The sequence below is a fragment of the Physeter macrocephalus genome, chromosome 8 (assembly GCF_002837175.3).
Source record: "Physeter macrocephalus isolate SW-GA chromosome 8, ASM283717v5, whole genome shotgun sequence".
NCBI classification, from domain to species: domain Eukaryota; kingdom Metazoa; phylum Chordata; class Mammalia; order Artiodactyla; family Physeteridae; genus Physeter; species Physeter macrocephalus.
The window spans coordinates 19,681,150-19,699,628 of record NC_041221.1 but is presented as its reverse complement, the minus strand read 5'-3'; the positions used below and the strand labels follow the sequence as shown (position 1 = coordinate 19,699,628).

General features: G+C 44.5%; 1 protein-coding gene across 1 annotated transcript in view; it reads right to left on the bottom strand.

Annotated features, from left to right (window-relative positions):
* Nucleotides 1-15,892, bottom strand: part of ADAMTS16 (ADAM metallopeptidase with thrombospondin type 1 motif 16) — a 158,397-nt gene extending 142,505 nt beyond the window's left edge. Inside the window, exons 1-3 of the mRNA XM_024122323.1 lie at nt 15,761-15,892; nt 15,569-15,674; nt 8,609-8,934 (exon numbers count right to left, since the gene is read on the bottom strand). Of these exons, the coding sequence (XP_023978091.1) occupies nt 8,609-8,934; nt 15,569-15,674; nt 15,761-15,892 (564 nt within the window). The remainder of the gene's footprint in view (nt 1-8,608; nt 8,935-15,568; nt 15,675-15,760) is intronic.
* Between the last annotated feature and the right edge of the window lie 2,587 nt (nt 15,893-18,479).

Genomic DNA, 18,479 nt, shown 5'->3' with positions numbered 1-18,479 from the left:
CCGTGGCCGCTGAGCCTGCGCGTCCGGAGCCTGTGCCCCGCAACGGGAGAGGCCACAACAGAGGGAGGCGCCCATACCACAAAAAAAAAAAAAAAAAAAAAAAAAAAAAGAAAATGTAGGTTTCAGTATCCTCGTCCTTTGGAAAATCCTAGACTTGAGTCATCCCCCAGAGGAATTGACCACAGGGATCACATTCCTGCTCCTCCAAGGGGATCACATGGCTGTTCTCAGGCTAATCTTGGCCTTGGAGAAAATCCTGGTCATACTGGTTGTGGAGATAAGCACCATTCCGTTGACCCTCACAGCAAATATTTTATTGGCCGTAGAGACCGTCCATACGAGAACTGCCGTACAGTGGAAGCATGTGATTCCCAGCAAAGGGCGTCAGGAGCACCAAACACTAACCAGAAGGAAGGCTGCCTCTCTGTCCTCTTCCCACTGCCACCTGCCCCACACCTCCAGAGCAAGGACTCCCTTGCTTTATCTTTAAAATCTCTGGCACATAGTCCAACATTTAAAGTCTTCAACTGATCCCTCACTATAATGAAAAGTGATAGCATCCTGTTTGTTTCAGTGAAAATATCACAGGACAGAGAACCTAAAGACATACATCCTTAGACCTTCCTAAACCCCACTTGGCTTTGTAATATTGGCCAAGCCACTCCATCTCTTTGATTCTCAGGTTCATCGCTTGAAAAATAAGGGAAATGGAACAAAACCATACATTTTATACTTAAATTTTTCTAATCATCTCATTTCTGTTTAAAATTAATGGTAAGCTAATAGAAAAATCTGGTCATAAGAAGTACAAAATATTACCTCATAAATGTTACTTTGATCTAGTTGTAGTAATGAACTGTATTCCATTTTGTCAATTTAAAGATTTATACTATATTTATTCTTAAGTAATTAGCAGAAATTCATGTAATGATTCAGTACTTTCAATTAGTTCCCCACATCCACCTTTTAAATTTCCTAATAATCAATAACTTTGTCCATACTTTATCCACAAACCTTATTTTCTCTACCATTTTCCTGCATGTCTCCTAAGCTTGATGCATTTTCAACTGGTATGCCATCGCTGGCCTCCTCAGACAGTGATACTTTTCTTTTAAAACTCATATTAGACCTTCTAGCCATCTTCTATGTTGGTTCTTCCTTTCTGCTCCTGTTTTATTTTCCTGGCTCAAGAACATTTTTCAAAGTCCATTGAAAACTTGGCAACATTTCAGACAGTTTCCGAGGATTTATTGGGTGCTTTAGGAAAACTCTCAATGACTAGAGTTTCCAGAGAGTCCCTGGGGTTTTTATCTGGAAATAAAACCTAGTACAATTCAAACCAGGGCCACAAGCAAGTCTGCAATCAAGTGAGGGAATTCTCAAACTGAACTGAGAACTGTGGCATTTACAAGTTTCCCAACACTATTGAAAGCAAGAGAATAATTAGATTTTAGGAGAAGTGATATGTATCCTATGCATTAATGCCTTAACAATTACACAAGAGGAGCTAAAATTCAGGCAGATTTTATGCCAAGGACAGATGATAGATTTGATGCTGTTCTTTATTTAATTTTTTTGGTAAAGTACTAATCCAAGTACAGAACGTGCATGAAATCCTTTACGAAAATCTAATCCTGTTACATGCAACAGAAAATATTTCCAAAGAAACCTCATTTAAAGTATTGACAATGGGGGTTTTTAAAAATAGTTTGTCAGAAATCTTATTGATTAGACCACTTCTGAATAAACTGTGCTTCAAAAGAAATTGTAGATTATTTGACATTAGTCACAGAAGGAAATCATATGAAATGAATTATAAAATGAATTTTATGTTTATTCATATCTCAAAATAGAGGTTGAGAAGATGTAGTATTTTTGGTTGTTAATTTGAATACAATCATTCATTGCAAGAAAAAAGAGAATTAGGTTGTGTTAACAGGAACTTGGGGATACAAAGATGAATAAAACAGTATCTCTTCAAGAACTCACAGTCTGGTATAAAAAACCAAACCTATAAATAAATAATTATGGAATGAATTCATGTTTTTTAATATAAGGGCCTGATATATTACAAATGGGCCTACTAAGTTCAGAGAGAGCTTGATACTGAGGAAGGTGGTATTGAGGTGGAAACCAAATGCAAACATCATTACACTTTAGAGAGTATTCAAGGATGATGCAATGGAAATCCACATAAATGATCTTGTAGGTCTCTATAGTGCAGTAATGACCTCACGATCAAGGGAAGCAAAATAGTATTGTGATTTAAAGTGTTGTTTCTGAAGTCAGTCAACTTAGGTCAAAATCCCACTCTTTCAAGAATTACCTAGGGAATCATCTGTAAAACGGGGATAATAAAATAGCTTTGGGCAGTGATTTGCAAAATATGTTAATAATAGCATTTAGCAGAGACTGACTTCCAGAATGGCAGTGTAAGGAATGTGGAAGATCCTCTCTCAAGTGAAACAACCATTTTCCTGCTGAAAGTTGTACACACACACACACACGCACACACCCCATTTGAAGTCTCTGGAAATTGTCCTAAGGGCATAAAAAAGTGGAAAATCTTTTCTCATATAGGTTATCACAGAATATTGAGTAGAGTTCCTTGTGCTATAGAGTAGGTCCTTTTTGGTTATCTATCTTATATATATAGCAGTGTGTGTGTGTTCATTCCAAGCTTCTGATTTATCCCTCCCATACTCCAATAAAAAAAAAGTGGAAAATCATCTATCTAATTAAATTTAGTAAATCTGTAAAAGAATGGTAAAATTTGGTGACATTTGAGCCATGGTCCAGTCACATGCTCACCTTTCCCCCTGCTCAGTGTGACAGAGCACTATTCTAGGTATCTTCTAAAAAGACCAGGGCTCCCTATCCCACCCAACACCCATTCTAGGGCCGTATTTTCAAGTCAGGAGAAACAAGGCACCAACATCTCTTATCCCCTCAGTTCTATATTGCAGAAGCTCTATTCCGGACAGGCATGGCCATAAGAACTGATTTCCCTTGTGCTGAGCAGCCCCTGCTTATAAGATGGAAGCTCTACTCCAGGCTCAGCAGGTTGAGAATAATTGATCCCTGAACATCCCCAACCAGGAACATTTGTATGGTAGAGATTTCAAGCCAGGAAGCAAAAGCAGAGACGACCAGGAGCTACTATTTCCACCCAGAGCTCCACTCATGGAGTAGGGGTGTCACTTTGGGAGGAGAAGTATACTACTAGTTCCAGCCCCTGTTTAGTGGCACACACATTTTGCCCAGGAAGAGAAGCAAGAAGCAATCTCTAAGAACGAGAAGCTCACTTAAAATGAATGACTATATTTGGAACAGAGTGTGTGAAAGTTCTTGTCTAACGGTATTGTCAAAAATAATGTGTATCTTACTTGCAAGCAATTAAGAGAAGGTTGTTGTTCCACGATACACATAACAATAAGCAAAACAGTACACTGACTAGAAGTTTAGCGGAGAGACTCAGGGAAAAAGACAAGAGGATTCCTCCTGGTGTTGGAGTAGTCTCAAAACCTGGCAGCTTCCTAATCCTGCAAAGCTCTTCTATAATCAAATTAGACTGTGGAGCAATCTATGCCCAAGTGTGCTGGGGGAAAAAAGAAAAGCAATCACCTAGCAGTTAGTGTAGAGTAACAGCTGGTTGTGGTACCAATAGAGGCAGCAGATCAGCACAGGCTTTCCGAAAGACTGTGCACATGCCCTAGGTTGCACTCTCTGAGAAGCAACATTAGAGGCTGCATGCTGCAGGGAAAACAGACTTCACTGAACTAGTCACTAAACAAGTAAGAAAGAAAACAACAGCAACAAGCACTGGAGTGGTGGTGTGTGGTCAGTCTTACAGTATCTAGAGTTGCTAAAATATATTATCTATAATGTTTAGTATTTAGCAAGAAAATTGTGAGACACACAAAGAAACAGAAAAGTGTGACCCATACACAGGAAAAGAAAGAGGCAATGGAAACTGCTTCTGAGGGGACCCAGATTTTAACTTAGTAGACAAACACTCCAAAGCAACTATTATAAATATGTTCAAAGAACCAAAGGAAACTATATCAAAAGAATTAAAGCAAGGCCTCATAGCAGTGTTTCATAAAATACAGAATAAGAGAAATTATAAAAAGAACCAAATTGAAGCTGAAAAGTGCAATATCCGAAATGAAAAATTTACTGCAGAAGCTTAACAGTAGGTTTGAACTGCCAGCAGAGAATCCATGAGCTTGCAGATCAATCAATCAAGATTATGCAATCTAAAGAGCACAGAGGAAAAAGAATGAAGAAAAATGAATGGAACCTCAGAGAAACCTGCTACATCATTAAGCACACCGACATATGAATAGTGGGAGTACCAAAGGAGAGGAGAGAGAGAAAGGAGCAGAAAAACATATTTGAAGAAACAATGGTCAAGTACTTTTCAAATTGAGGAAAAATATTAATATGAACATTCAGGATGCTCATATAATCCCAAGAAGGATAAACTCAAATATACTCACACCTATACACTTGACAGTAATAATGTTGAAAGACAAAGACACATTGAAAACAGCAACAGGAAAACAATGCTTTAAGTGTAACAAAACTACAATGAGATAAACTGCAGACTTCTTATCAGAAACAATGGAAACCAGAAGGCAGTAGGATGGTATATTCAAAGTGCTGAAGGAAAAACAAAACAAAACAAAACAAGAACAACAACAAAACTGTGAACCAATAATCTCTACCTGCCAAATAAACACCACAGTGAAATACCACTTTATGTCCATTAGGATGTCTATAAGAAAAAAAGGTGGGCAAGAACAAGTATTGTCTAGAATGTGGAGAAACTGGAACCCTTGTACATTGCTGAGTAGACATAAAATGGTGCAGCTACTGTGAAAAAACAGTTTAGAATCTCCTGAAAGGTTAAGCTTAGAGTTTCCATAGGATCCACTAACTACACTTCTAGGTAAATACTCAAGAAAAATGAAAACTTATGTCTACACAAAAACTTGTACACAAATGTTCATAGCAACATTATTCACGCAGCCAAAGAAAATACAAACAATGTCTATCAATTGATAGGCATTAAAATAAAAAGCGGCATATGTATACAAAGGATTATTACTTACTAATAAAAATAATGAAGTCTTTAAACATGTTACAACATGGATGAACCTTAAACACACAGTATACTAAGTGAAAGAGGCTAGTCACAAAAGACCACGTAGTGTATGCTTCCATTTATCAGAAATGGCCAGATTAGGCAAATCTATAAACAAAGAAGACAGATGAATGGGTGCCTAGGACTGATGAGGGCTTGAGAGAAATGGGAGGGACTGGACTGTACTGGGTTGTTTTTTTTTTTTGAGATGATGTAAATGTCTCAGATTAGATTGTGGTGATGTTTGCAGAAGTCAGGGAATATACTAAAAAAACACTGAATTATACATTTTCAAGGGGTGAAACTCTATGATATGTAAATTATATCTTAATAAAGCTGTTAAAAAAATAGTACCTATCTCTTAGAGTTATCATTAGGCTAAGGGAGATAACAAATGGGAAGCTATTAGGCAAGTATTTGGCAAATAACATTCAGTAACTTATTACTGTTCCTTCTGCTACTGTCATTGTCATCATTGTTTCTTACACTGTAAGACACCCAGTAATTCTATCCATTGTTTAACAAGTATTGAAAAGCAACTGCTGTGTGACACACATTTATGTGCTTGTGACTGGTAATCAGAACAGATTTGTGAGGTCATTTTGGTAGAGACATAAGTATAACAGATACTGTTTTTTAAATTAACCTTATTTAGCAAAACGAGAAATATCTTGAATCAATATACTTGGTGGCAATGTCAGAGTGACTCTAGAAGTCATTTTAGGGCTTACAGACCTTTTTTAGTTTACTATACTTGGGCTTCATATACAAATATTAATCTCTGAACAGTCATGGATGGCGTTATCAAGGATTCCATGAGCTTGACTGATCTCCATCGTCTTCCCTGAGATTGCTTGTTACTCCTCCATTCATGAGCATCACATTCCAATTCTACAATAAGGATTTGGCTTGGACCATATTTCCTCCAGAAACCTACCCTGATGCTGCTGTCTCTCACCGAGATAGGGTGAGGCATCTTCATTTCAGTTCTCCTAGCACCCATATTTGTCCTTATTTATCACTCTTCAGTACAATTGCCTATTCCCTGCTTGTCTCATCAGACAATACACTCCTTGGACGCAACTTTGACAGGCTCCAGTGAGACACACTTCTGAAGCACATGAGATTCATTATTCACAAGAGACTCAAAGTAAAATGCTCATTTTAGTTTTGTCTTTCTTCTTTAAGAATATGTATTTACTAAGAATATGTATTTACTATAAATTAGAACCACATTCCTGCCTCCCATCAGATAGCTGAGTCATCTAGAAACCAAATTTAAAAATGCTTAACTGAGATCTACCTGGAACTTTAATTAGAACCTGAAAGAACCAAGAAGAACAATAATAACAAAAAGGAACCATCATCTAATGCAAAAGGTATGCTACTTTTCTTCATGTGTTAACAGATTTGAAAGAGGACAGATGGGGTAACCATCAATCAGGAAAGAAATAACAGACTTGGCAACTACTTGAGGGGCATTTCCATTCAATAACTTTATTATCTGGCTAAGAGAGAGGACTTCTTAATCCTCCCCTTTTCTTCTTTAAAATGCCTTTGATTTGTCCTATCATATGGCAAATGCCCCTGGATCTCACACTCATAAGTCTAGTTGAGGTCATGTTTGTAGTGACCATCTACAGACAAAATATCACTTTAGTTGGAATTAATGTATTTGGAAGATGAATGGTGAAAGCACACAGCTTTCTATTGCAGTCAGCAAAATATTACATTCCAGTGTTTATTATCCAGAGGAGTCTTTTTTCTGTTCTTTTCACTTCTTTATCTTTCATGTAGTTGTCGTTTACAACTTTCGCTGTTAACTCCCATTGAGTTCAAAGAGAGCCAGAAATTTCAAGCTGCTGCCAGCCAACTCTATTCATGGGACAGACTCCAGGGCATAGCTCAGCCAACACGCCATCACTAGGAAGCCTTAGGCTCACAGAGACCAGGGGCATCCACGAGCCTGCACCCCTGCTGGGCTAATGGGAAGAAAGCACCTTGCCCAGTCTCCACAAATCCAAGAGTGCTCTGAAGGGCATGGCACATCTCCTTACCACACAGACGGCTTCCATTTCTGGTCTGAGCGAGGCTTTGTTGAAGAAAGCCAAGGAAGAGATATCTCCCTTTAGTGCATTACATGAAGAGTTCTAGCTCTTTCATTAAGAAAGGTCTGCTTTTCTTGAGAGAGCATGGGAGAAATCGACCACACTGTCCTTATGCTTAACAAGTGTGCCAAATAACCACCACCCCACCCTTGGCAATTCCCCATTGTATCCATTCTCAAACCAAAAGTCTTTCCAAAGAAAGTAGATATGAGCCCAGCCCAAACTGAATTCCCCCTAAAAAGCAGAATGTTAATATTTTTAAAAAATCACAGGACATAGCATTTCCACATATTTAGTATTTTAAGGAATTGGTTATGAATGCACCTTCAGCATCCAGTATTCACACACATGTACACAAAATCCTTATGAGATGTCGAGTCTGAATTATCTCTTTTCAAAGAGGGCAAGGAATAAGACAGGCTTACATCATTTTCTGGAGATGTAACAAATGTTCAAAAATCTATTTGCCAAACCTTTAACATGATCAAGACCTTATTGTTTGGACCACACATTTTCACTCTGCTACTTATGTCATGTCTTCTTCATCTGTGTCTGACTCATCAATTTGTGTCCAAGAATCTAAGCATCTACTAAGCTTTCCTTCCCGAAAGTTATGGAAATATTCTAAGAAAAGTAAAAGATAAGCCATTAAGGTTTCAGCTTAGGTCAGCCTGAGGGATTTAGGTACCTTGTCAACTTGGCCAGACACTCCTCACTCTAGGATCCAAGCAAAGGGGACCACCTGAAGCACCTAAGGATGTTTAATGTCCAACTCAGATATTAAGAAAATGAAGAAAGCACTAATAGAATCTTTAGCCCAGTAAGACCAGCACTGCCCTGCCATGGATTCACCACTGTTTTTGAAGTGAATGCTCTAATCTGTAAATATATTATCAACAACAGAATGACAGAAATAAAGTGCTTTCAAGCACATGGGCCAATCAGTTGACTACTGTTGTTCTATTCAAGATGAAAACATTCTTCCAGTGCTAGTAAGTGACCAGCAAGTTAGAGTAACCAGTAAGTCAGAGTAAAACCATCCCCACAGAAGTCAAAGTCTTCAGACTTGGCCGTAAGTTCTCACGCACAGTTTTCAAACTGTAGTGCTCTGCCACAATCGTTGTAGACCCACGACAACAGAAGGCGGAACCTGGATGCTGTTTCCAAATTGGGGATAGGAAGCGCCCAGCATATCTTAGAAAGCATTGCTTGGCAATTTTCCTGCTGCTTTGAGAGATCAAAGAAATCTGTACTGCAATACTGGGAGAAGGAGCCCAAATCTTGTCACTTGCTCCCTTCCCCACATCCCTGCCCCCGCGGTCTCACAACAGGCGGCAACAACTGTACTCACCAAACCTTTGCAGGTCGAAAGAGCCACTGAGGAATTTTTGTGGGATCGTAAGGAACCTTGATAAAAACAGAAATCCTCAGGTGGGAAAGTCCGCGCCGACTTAGCGCCCCGCTTCCCCAAAGTCTGTACGAGAAATCCAGGCGCCACCAGCTTGCTGGAAGTTTTCAGATCCAGGTGGAAGTCGTGCCTGAAGCCTTTCAGCCGAAGGTGCAGAGAGTCAGCTCCGAGCTGGGCCAGCGCCCTTTTCCTCCTCTGGGGGTGCGTGATTTCATGGGACACATAGTCTCCATTGTGGTCAACCTCGTAGGGAGACACCAGGTCATACTCTGAAAGGGAGAGAGGGGGTGTGGCTGAGTCATTTCAGAATTCTGGAAAGGATCAGGAAGTCTTCGAATATCATTTACTACCGGATAGTATTTTCACCCAGCAAAAAAGGATGGAGGAAAGGTCAACAACCACCCAGCTTCAAATCCGAACTACAGAAAGCATAAAATCCGAGTTAAAAGGGGAAATCTTAAAAGGGGCCTTTTGGGAAGTCACTGTTGTTCCTATAATGTGTTATTACCAATCCAGCAAATGCTATGACACTTCTAAGGAGAAACAGATTACGGACCAAATGAAACTAAGAATGGGCTTTTCAGATTACAGAGTAATTACTGTAGAGTAATTATAATGTCATTATTTTTATAGCTTTAAATATTCCTTTAGTCATATTGTCTTTTACCAACATCTTCAGTCTATTTTTTTTTCTTTTTTTTTTTTTTGCGGTCCGCGGGCCTCTCACTGCTGTGGCCTCTCCCGTTGCGGAGCACAGGCTCCGGACGTGCAGGCCAAGCGGCCATGGCTCACGGGCCCAGCCGCTCCGCGGCTTGTGGGATCTTCCCGGACCGGGGCACGAACCCGCATCCCCTGCGTCGGCAGGCGGACTCTCAACCACCGCGCCACCAGGGAAGCCCGCTTCAGTCTATTGATAAGAAAGTTTAGCTTAAAAATACTGATCATTTTTCAGAAAACAGTTAAAAATACAAATATGATGGACATTCTTTGGCATTTAATTTTAAAATATTTAATTATTGAATCATTGAACTACAGCAGAACAGGCAGAATGCAGGCATGGTAGATGCTCAGATGTGTCTTTTCTCCGAATGAAAACCACTGCTGAGCCTCTGACTGGCCTGGCTTCTTGGCATTTCACACTTCAAGGCTGTTCAAAGACATGCACCACACTCTTCTTCCAATTCTAATTTGTATTATACCAGGCCAAAATGTATTCAGATAAATGATTTATTTTTAAAAGGTCAAGAAAACCCCAAGGAGCCAACAGATTTGGGGCACCCATATGATCTGCCAGGCTTCTGTCACAGACAGTCTTATAGTTTTGCATTGGGGAGCATTTGTGTCATTCCCTTCTCTGTGCAAAGTATGGAGAAAACATCTGTAACTCCACCAGAATCCTGGGCGGTGGCCCTCACCTGCCTTTCTCAAAATATCGCAGCTGTCTTCTCCAAAGAGGTTTCTTCCCTTCTAGCATCATGTATTTTTCATTGCTTTGACAGGGATTCTTCCTTTCATTCCCACCATTAACACATCATCTCTGCCATCCAGAGGTCAGGGAGAGGTTGTTTCTGGGCCGGCAGGACAGACATGGACTAGAGACTTAGGGGTGGGCTTCACGCCAGAGGTAGGATCTTCCTGCACCGCCATGTTTTAAACTCGAACCTAGACTTTTAGACCATGTGAAGGTAGATTTGTTAAAGCTGAGGCTACAAAATAATTTAGTTAACAATCTCTTAGCTTGGCTTCTACCTTTCAAATATTTAAACATATCTTGTGAGTGTCTCCATCTGCATGCCAGCGACGGACCTTTGGAGAGGGCCAGCTTCCTAGCCTGCATTTTGTCTAAACACCAGAAAATAACAGGCCAACAAGATGTCAGGCTTTCTCCAAGCTTCCTCTGAGACGTCTTTGAAATGGACGTCAGACCCAGGCCCCAGAGGGCTAGCCCTACACTGAGGTGGAAAGTCCCTAACAATTCAAAATGCAACTTCCTCTTACGTGTATGACAAGACCCGATTCTCATATTCTCATCCTGATTCTAACATCCTAAGAAATTAAGTACATTCCCCTTTTATTACCAATATATGCTCTCGGGAGACTATTCTGTTAGATACTTAATAACCGGGCCTTTAGCATGAGTTGGACATGCTTTTTGGAGCCATGAGATAAAATAAAACAGCGTCCTACAGAAGTGCTATTTGGTCATAAGTGAACAGTACTCAGGTAAATTATTTTTTCTGGAAAAAGTAATTTTTCTTCACAACCAGAACTCTTTTGGTATAGGTACTTGCCCACATGTCCCTGGGCCATCCTGGCAGGTATCTGAAAGGTTACACTGGAACAGAGAGGGTGGCAGCCAGGGGATGGTCATAAAAGGCACGTGTTTGGCTTTGGGAGAGACAGAGAAGGCCAGGGATGGAAAGGCACCGTCCAGAGTCCCCTGGGCTGAGGCCCACGGCAAGGTGAGAGTCAGAGGCCCGGCGGCCAACCCATCAGGCAGCGGGATAACCAAAAGCTTAGCAATGGCCTGTTTGAGCCCAGGCTTCCTGTTTCCTCAGGTCAAAGGGCCACTCCTGGGCCCACAGGCCTGCCCCCCATCCCCAATGCAGGTAACTGGTGAACTGTGGCCCATGCAGATTAGACAGGCAGCAGGTTCTGTCTGGCAACTCGACAACCAGCCTTGGAAATACACGTCAAAGCAGGGCACTTGTGTCTGCCAAGGCAAAATACACTGGGATCACTTCATATTTTACTTAGGACAATGAGAAAGTAAAACAAATATGCTTAAATTCTATGCAATGATAAAAAAATAGAGGGGGAAGCAAATTAAGAATGCATGTGCCTGGTGCAAGTACGTGATCACAGTCTGTTCCCGGCTACTCCTAAAAAAAGGTGAAAAGCACTTGCTCACTTAGTTTGCATTTTTCCAAACCACCTTCCTCGTCCCCGGCTTTCCAGACCCGGGAAAAGCTGGTGTGACGTGGTCGTGTTAACACCCTTCTTCTTGCCTTGCGGGCTCTCAGGGAGTGTCTGCACCTCACACTAGCCTGTTTCCATCCCAACAGAGGCCGTGGAATGAGGACAAAGCATGTGGACTGTTCCAAACACTGACTAATGAGCAGATTTATTGCACTTAAAAAGATGATTACCATTAAAAGGTCATTTTTACGACCTCTACTTTGGAGGGCATACACTCTTTATCTTTTATTGGGAGGGAGACATATAATATCTACTTTTCAAAATGACAACTTTTAAGCCTCTTGTACAGAAACGCACATGTTGTGCTGGTACATCTTTCACAACCAGCTATGGGTGGGGGTCATGGGGTGGCCTGGTTGAAAGCATTTGCCAGTTTCCCTGGTATAAAGACTCCCACCATGGCTAATTTCAATTACCATGTGACTTCACTGAACACGGAGTTTAGAGGTTTGCACGGTAGCCCACCATTATCAAGTATTTCCACCATACAGAGGCGATACAGGCAAAGAACCTCAAGAGGATACGTAACCTCAAAACTTAAAGAATTGTGAAGTGATGAGTTTTCAGTGTTTTAATCTTGTTTTTAATATTATTTATTTCACCCAAGTTTACCTATTTTGATTTTCAGCACACCAGCTCACAAAATTCCCGACAAGGTAACAATCAGCTCTGGGCAACTGGCCTGAGGCTGCCCAGAACTCCAGCTCCAACCTCTGCAAAGCCACTCCCTGTAACCAGTTACAATCCCTTCTGAGAACGAGGGTGCACACGGGTGAAAATGTAGTCCAGTGGTTCTCAGCGGAAGTGCTACCCCTCACCCCCGCCCCCAGGAGACACTTGGGATGTCTGGAGACATTTTGGTTTTCACGAAAGGGAAGGGGAGAGTGGTGCTTTGCGAATGTAGTGGGTGAATCCAGGGGGGCTGCTACACATTCTTCCATGCACAGAACAGGTTCCCATAACAAAAGGTCAAGAGTGCCAAGGCAGAGAAACCCTGATTTCATCAAAGAGCAGTCCTTAGTGCAGATATGCACTGTTAGTTATGTATAAATAAATGTGAAAAGGGTCATAGCTAAAGAATTCAATGAATGAACAAAGTAAGCATAGCTTCTCCCCATGCAGAAGGCAATATATCATTGCTATAAAATGACAATTTTACACTAACTCTTGAGCTTACGTTTTAAGATTGTAATCCCCCAAACTATTGGCTTGTGATTTCAAGAAAAAAGAATTTAGTGAGATTCCTGATCCTTGAGAATCCCTGAAATAAGACCTCCGTCCCTCACAGGTTTTTCTAAGGAGGAGAAATTCACACATGGCTGCTTCAGTCAGCACCCTGATCTACTTCATTTCAAAAGGTGTTTTGACCACAGCATCAAGTCTAGGAAGACTCCAGTTCCAACCTGAGGGCATGAGGTGTGGAGGACCTGTGAGCCTGCTAGGGGCTGCTGGTACCAGCTGCGGAGAACAGATTTTGCACATCAAGTCCTAACTCCGTGTTCAATGGCATCACATCCATAGCTTGAAATCAGCCGTGGTGGGAGTATTTACCCCATGGGAACCAGCAAATGTTACAAAATCAGAGGCCTGGAGAATCTGTTGTTAAACATTTACTAGCACACCCCCGGGCCAACCTGCCCCATCTCAAGTCACGTGAATGTGTGAATATAAATCAATATATACTTTAAATTCACACACACAAACACAGATCTCTCATGTCCAATGAAACAAAGTTCTAAAGAACTTCTGACTCTTGACCTGGAAGCTTAATTTACTCTAGAATTTTAAAAGTTAACAAACTCGTGCTATATGTTTGCTTTTAACAATGCCCACTATTATTATGACAAAGGTAAATTTGTAGTGAAAGCATTCCAGGCTCCTATTAGGGAAAACCTATGCTGAATCAGCCAAAATGAAATGGGTGTACTGAAGATCTGAAAATAGAATTGACCTCAATGAGGTTATCTATTGTTGCCTCACAGAATACATGGAGTTCTCTATCTTATTGCATAATTACTCCAGACTCCCAGGAACACTGGCAATATAGGTTGAAATATGTGTTAAACAAACCTTATGGCCAAAGAGTTATTTCAAAGGCACCTTTGGGTTTTGAAGGGATACCCAGACATCCAACAGTAAACTAACCACAGCATCACACAAAGTCTATTCCACATCTGCTATCCTAGGTCAAAAGAGGTAACACTGCTGAGCATAAAGAGCCTTTCTCTGGTCGTGTGAAAGCTTTCCACTGAAACCCACTCTCTCAACTTAGCCTTTTGTAATTAAAGACCTAAAACACCTGCACCGTGAGGGATGAGGGAGCGGTGTGTCCACTAGGCTAGAACCTCAATGATGATGGCTCCCACCTTCCCCCTAAGGTTCCGACCAAGCGAGCTAAGTGATTGTCATGGGAACGCTGGGCTTGTGACACCAGCTGAGGTGCCAGGTAATTACAGCCACATGCCAGCCAGGCTGGAGTCCAGCTTGCGGGACGCTCCTCCCTAGGAGAAGGGCACCCTCGGGCAGGAAGTCTTGGCTTCTCCTCCTGGAAGTGGTTCTCTATCTCTGATGCTCTTACCTCACAGAAAACCCCATAACTACTAGAAAACACTCTGAAAATTCTCCTGAGATCTTCAGGAATTTTCATGATTTTAGAAAACTAGAATTTTCACAAAAATCTCTTTTTTTTTAAGTGGCCGAAGACAACTAACTACAATATAAATAACTACATACGAGAATGAATCGTAAGAGAAACATTAAAGAAGACAAGGGCAAGCCCAAGGAAGTGAGCTTTAAATAGATAATTTTCTCTTGCAAATACACAGCGACAAGTAATTTTTAAACGTTTTCTATCATTTACATCTAGCGCCCTCTGGTGTTCGCGGAAAGGTTCCTATGTTCCCGTGTTCATCGGATTTATCACTATTGACAGACTTCATACAGCACTCGGGAGGAGAGAATTTCAATAATTAATGCATATATTAAATGATTGTCTTTGTGGAATTTTATCAAGATGAAGAAGCTACACTCAGAAATTCTGGATTATTAACTCAAATTTTCTAGATTTTCTGAAAATATGTTGGGATAGTAAAACCTAGTTCTTCCTCTGGAAGTCACTAATAACATTTGAGATGGCAACGCATTGTTGGAATTGAGGCAAAGTACTCATATTTAGCAATTGCCAGTGGACTGGGTTCAGATTAAAAACCCGGTAGCAACCGACGTTCCACACCTGCTTTCCGGTTTACCCAAAAGCAGTTCAGGACAGAGAGGTCCATCCCCTGAGGCATGAAATGATACATGCCGCTTGCGAGCAGTGAAAGTAAAATCACACACTGCAGAAAGATCTGACTTGTTTTTTGGCAAATCATGACACGGGACTTGGACATCGCTTGTGACGTCACAAAACGCTAATTACCCATATTCTGCCAACTCTTGAAGACCATCTCTTTTGAAACTAAGGTGATAAATACTGAGCAAAATGACTGTCTTTTTGTCCCCTGCTCTGACAGTGAAGGATGTTCATTTTAAAAGGCCAGAGGGGGAACAGGAGGGGGAGGGGACGAGGGGATGGGGAAAGGCATTATAAGCTCTTTATAATTGCTGTGTATACATTAATACAACTCCTAGATTATTTCTTCCTTCTTTAATTGTGTGTGTGTGTGTGTGTTTAATAAATACATTCCCTTGCTTTCTTCCCGAATGTTTATGGTAATAACGCTGGTAAGCCGTTTTACAGGGAAACAATATAAATATTGGTGACAGTTGACTCAGAGGCGCTCGCTCTTACGGTTGGAAAGAAGCACGGCAGCACCTTACAGAGAATTCCCAGAGTCATGAACATTTGCAGAGCCTGGTAAACGAGCCTTGGAGGGTTTACAAGCTGCGGCACCGCAAGGATTCGAACCCCCCTCGCGCACTTACCGCCCTTTTCCACCCAGCCCGGCCACTCCGCGGGACCAGGAGGACGCCGGACGCTCGGGCTCCCCGGCGAGGCCGCTGCGGGTCCCACGGCGCACGCAGGTGCCTGCTGGAAAACAGCGGCGACACCTCGGTGAGACGGGGGCTGCGCGAGGGGAGCTTCGGGGGACCCTGCCCCCGCAGTCGGGGACTCACCTGCACACCCACGTGCGCCAACAGCAGCAGGCAGAGCGCCGCGCCGCCGGGAGCCCGCATGGCCGGGCTGCCCCGCGCGCCCTGCGCTCGCGGCCGGCGCCGCGCCCCCGCGGGGAGGACGCACGGCTCCATCAGGGGCGCTCGCAGGGGTGCTGCGCGACCTCGGTGCGCGACCGTGCAAGCGGGCACCGAGGAGCAGCCCGCCCGGCGCGCAGGACGATGCCCGCCGTCCCTGCGCCGCCCGCGCCGGGGTTATGACTGCGGCTCCGCGCCGCGCTGGGGGCGGAGTGGCGGCCGCGGCGGCGGGGCGGCGGCGGAGAACCCGCCCGCACCGTGGGAGAGCGGGGGAGGGGGAGGGCGAGGGGAGGGCAGGGGAGGGGAGGGCGACGAAGCGAGGGGAGAAAGGAGCGGGGCGGCCGAGGCGCGAGAGAGGGCGGCGCGGGGAGGCGCCCGGGGAGGAGGGCCGGGGAGAACCCGGGCGTCCGCCGGCCCGCGGTCGGCGCCTTGCCGGCCGTCCCGGGGGCACGCGGGTGGAGCGGGGGCCGCGAGCGCGGGGCGGCGGCGTCAGCAGGTCGCGCCGCCCGCTCTGCGCTCCGGACCTGCAGTCCCCGCACGGCCGCACTGGCTGGCACCTCGCCGCGCTGCGCCCCGCTCTTCCCGACCCCCACTCCCGAGGGCCGGAGCGGCGCATCCAATGGCCGGACACCTGCCGCCCGCCGGAATGCGGCAGAACGGCGCCCGGGTCCCGCTGGGTCCGCCCTCCCGCCCCGTGGGGGGATCGGCTGCGAAACAGGGGTGCCCGGACTTCCTTAGGGATGCGCGGATCAGAGTATACACGGATGTGCTTTTCTCTCGAGTCTGTGAAGTGATGGGAGACGAGGGGGGTCGAGGAAGCTTCGTCCTCCTGGGACGCAGCTGCGCTCCTGGCCCCGGGCTCTGGGCGGCAGCGGACTGGCCTGTGCCGGGGCTGCTGGGGGCCTAGGTGCAGCCATCGATCGCGGAGGCTTTGCGGTCGCGGGCTGGTCCCGGCCCAGGCCGGGGACTGCGCCGCTGTGCTACCAGCGCCAGGAGTCTGACGAGGGAGCAGTAGAGACGCGTCCACCGGCCCGGCTACCAGCCCAGCTCGTGTTCTACACCTGTTGATGGCACGTGTGTGTGAACGCACGTGCACGCGTTTCAGTGTGAGCACGCGCGTGTATGAGCTGGGTGTAGGCGAATGTGCGTCAGTGTCGGCTTGCGTGTCCCCCCCCCCCGTGCATGTGTGTGCGCTGGAGCCTGAGTGCACGCGTGTGCCAGCGCGTGTTCTCAGGCACGTGTCCCGCCTGAGACCGCTCTGCTCCGCTGACTGTTCCTGCCCTCCTTGACCTCTTCCCTCCTGCAGGTCCGAGGAGTCCGGGCTCCTGCTTCGTGGTTCCGGTGTCCTTCATATTCACTTTAGCCCAGCTTGGCCGGTTTTGCACATTTTGGAAAGGATGGAGAGGAGACTGGTGGCAGCCGTCTCAGGCCTCCTTTGCCCAGCTCGCCCGGAGCCTGTAGCTGCCTCTTGCTTCTGGCAGTCCTGCAGTGCCAGGCAGCCTGGGCAGGGACAGTGGGACCCTCTGGCTGTGCAGGGGCTCCTGCTTCCATCTCTCTGTCGTATTTGTTTACTTGAAAACACTCTTCAAAAGTGGGAGAATTTTTCCATAAAGGCTTGTCTGGGGGTGTGTGTGGCCTTAGAACCCCCTCCCTGCTCCACACACACGCACACAGTTCCTGATTAGTGTCTGCCAGACTGGAGGCTGACAAAGGTTCTGCAGTAGGCAGAGGGTCCTTTTGTCCCGAGTCCAGGGCATTGCATGCTTGGTAAACGAGGGTCTCTAATTATCGCTGATTGTGTCGAATGTAGCCTGCAAGGGAATCAGATTTTCCAAGTCTTACCTACCATCACATGAGGACACCCAGGGGCTCTCTTTTTTATAAGTTCAACAGATGAAATGAAAGAAGAACAGCTGGTATAAAAAGGGTTCACTTTTTAGGAATGTTTTTCCCTTTTTGAATACAACCAAAATGAATCTTTCCGTTGTGAAGAAAGAAACAATATCTTTTACAGGGATGAACGTTTTCCAGTTTTTTTATCCGTTCACTGAATTCAATGCCCTGAATGACTCAGATAGAGGGCAAACTCCATCCCGGGGGCCAGGTTGGGGGCTGAGGTGAAGGAAACTGGTGGACCAGGTATACAAAGGCCGTAGAACACGTGGAACCCATTTGTGATTTATAATAAGATGTATATATTCGGTCTTCCTCCAATTTCTGGCACAGAGCTCTCCAAACTTGGAATTTCCTGAGTGCAGAGAGCAATAAAGGTGTCTTTTGTTATGTTAATGAGCTTACTTTGCATCAAAATGGAGACCAGTTGCCAGGGGACCCAACCATGTGATTAGGGGGCTGGAACTTTCATTCGCATCCCCTGACCTCCAGGGAGGGAAGAGCGTCTGGAGGTTGAACCAGTTGCCAATGACCAATGATTTCATCAAGCAGGCCTGTGTAATGAAGCCTCCATAAAAACCCCAAAGGACCGGATTCAGAGCTTCCAGGTTGGTGAACAGGTGGCGTTTAGGGGAGAGTGGTGCCTGGAGAGGGCATGGAAACCCCACACCCTTCCCCACACCTGCCCTAAGTATCTGTTTCGTATGGCTCTTCCTGAGTTATATCCTTTTGTAATAAACAAGTAATCTGG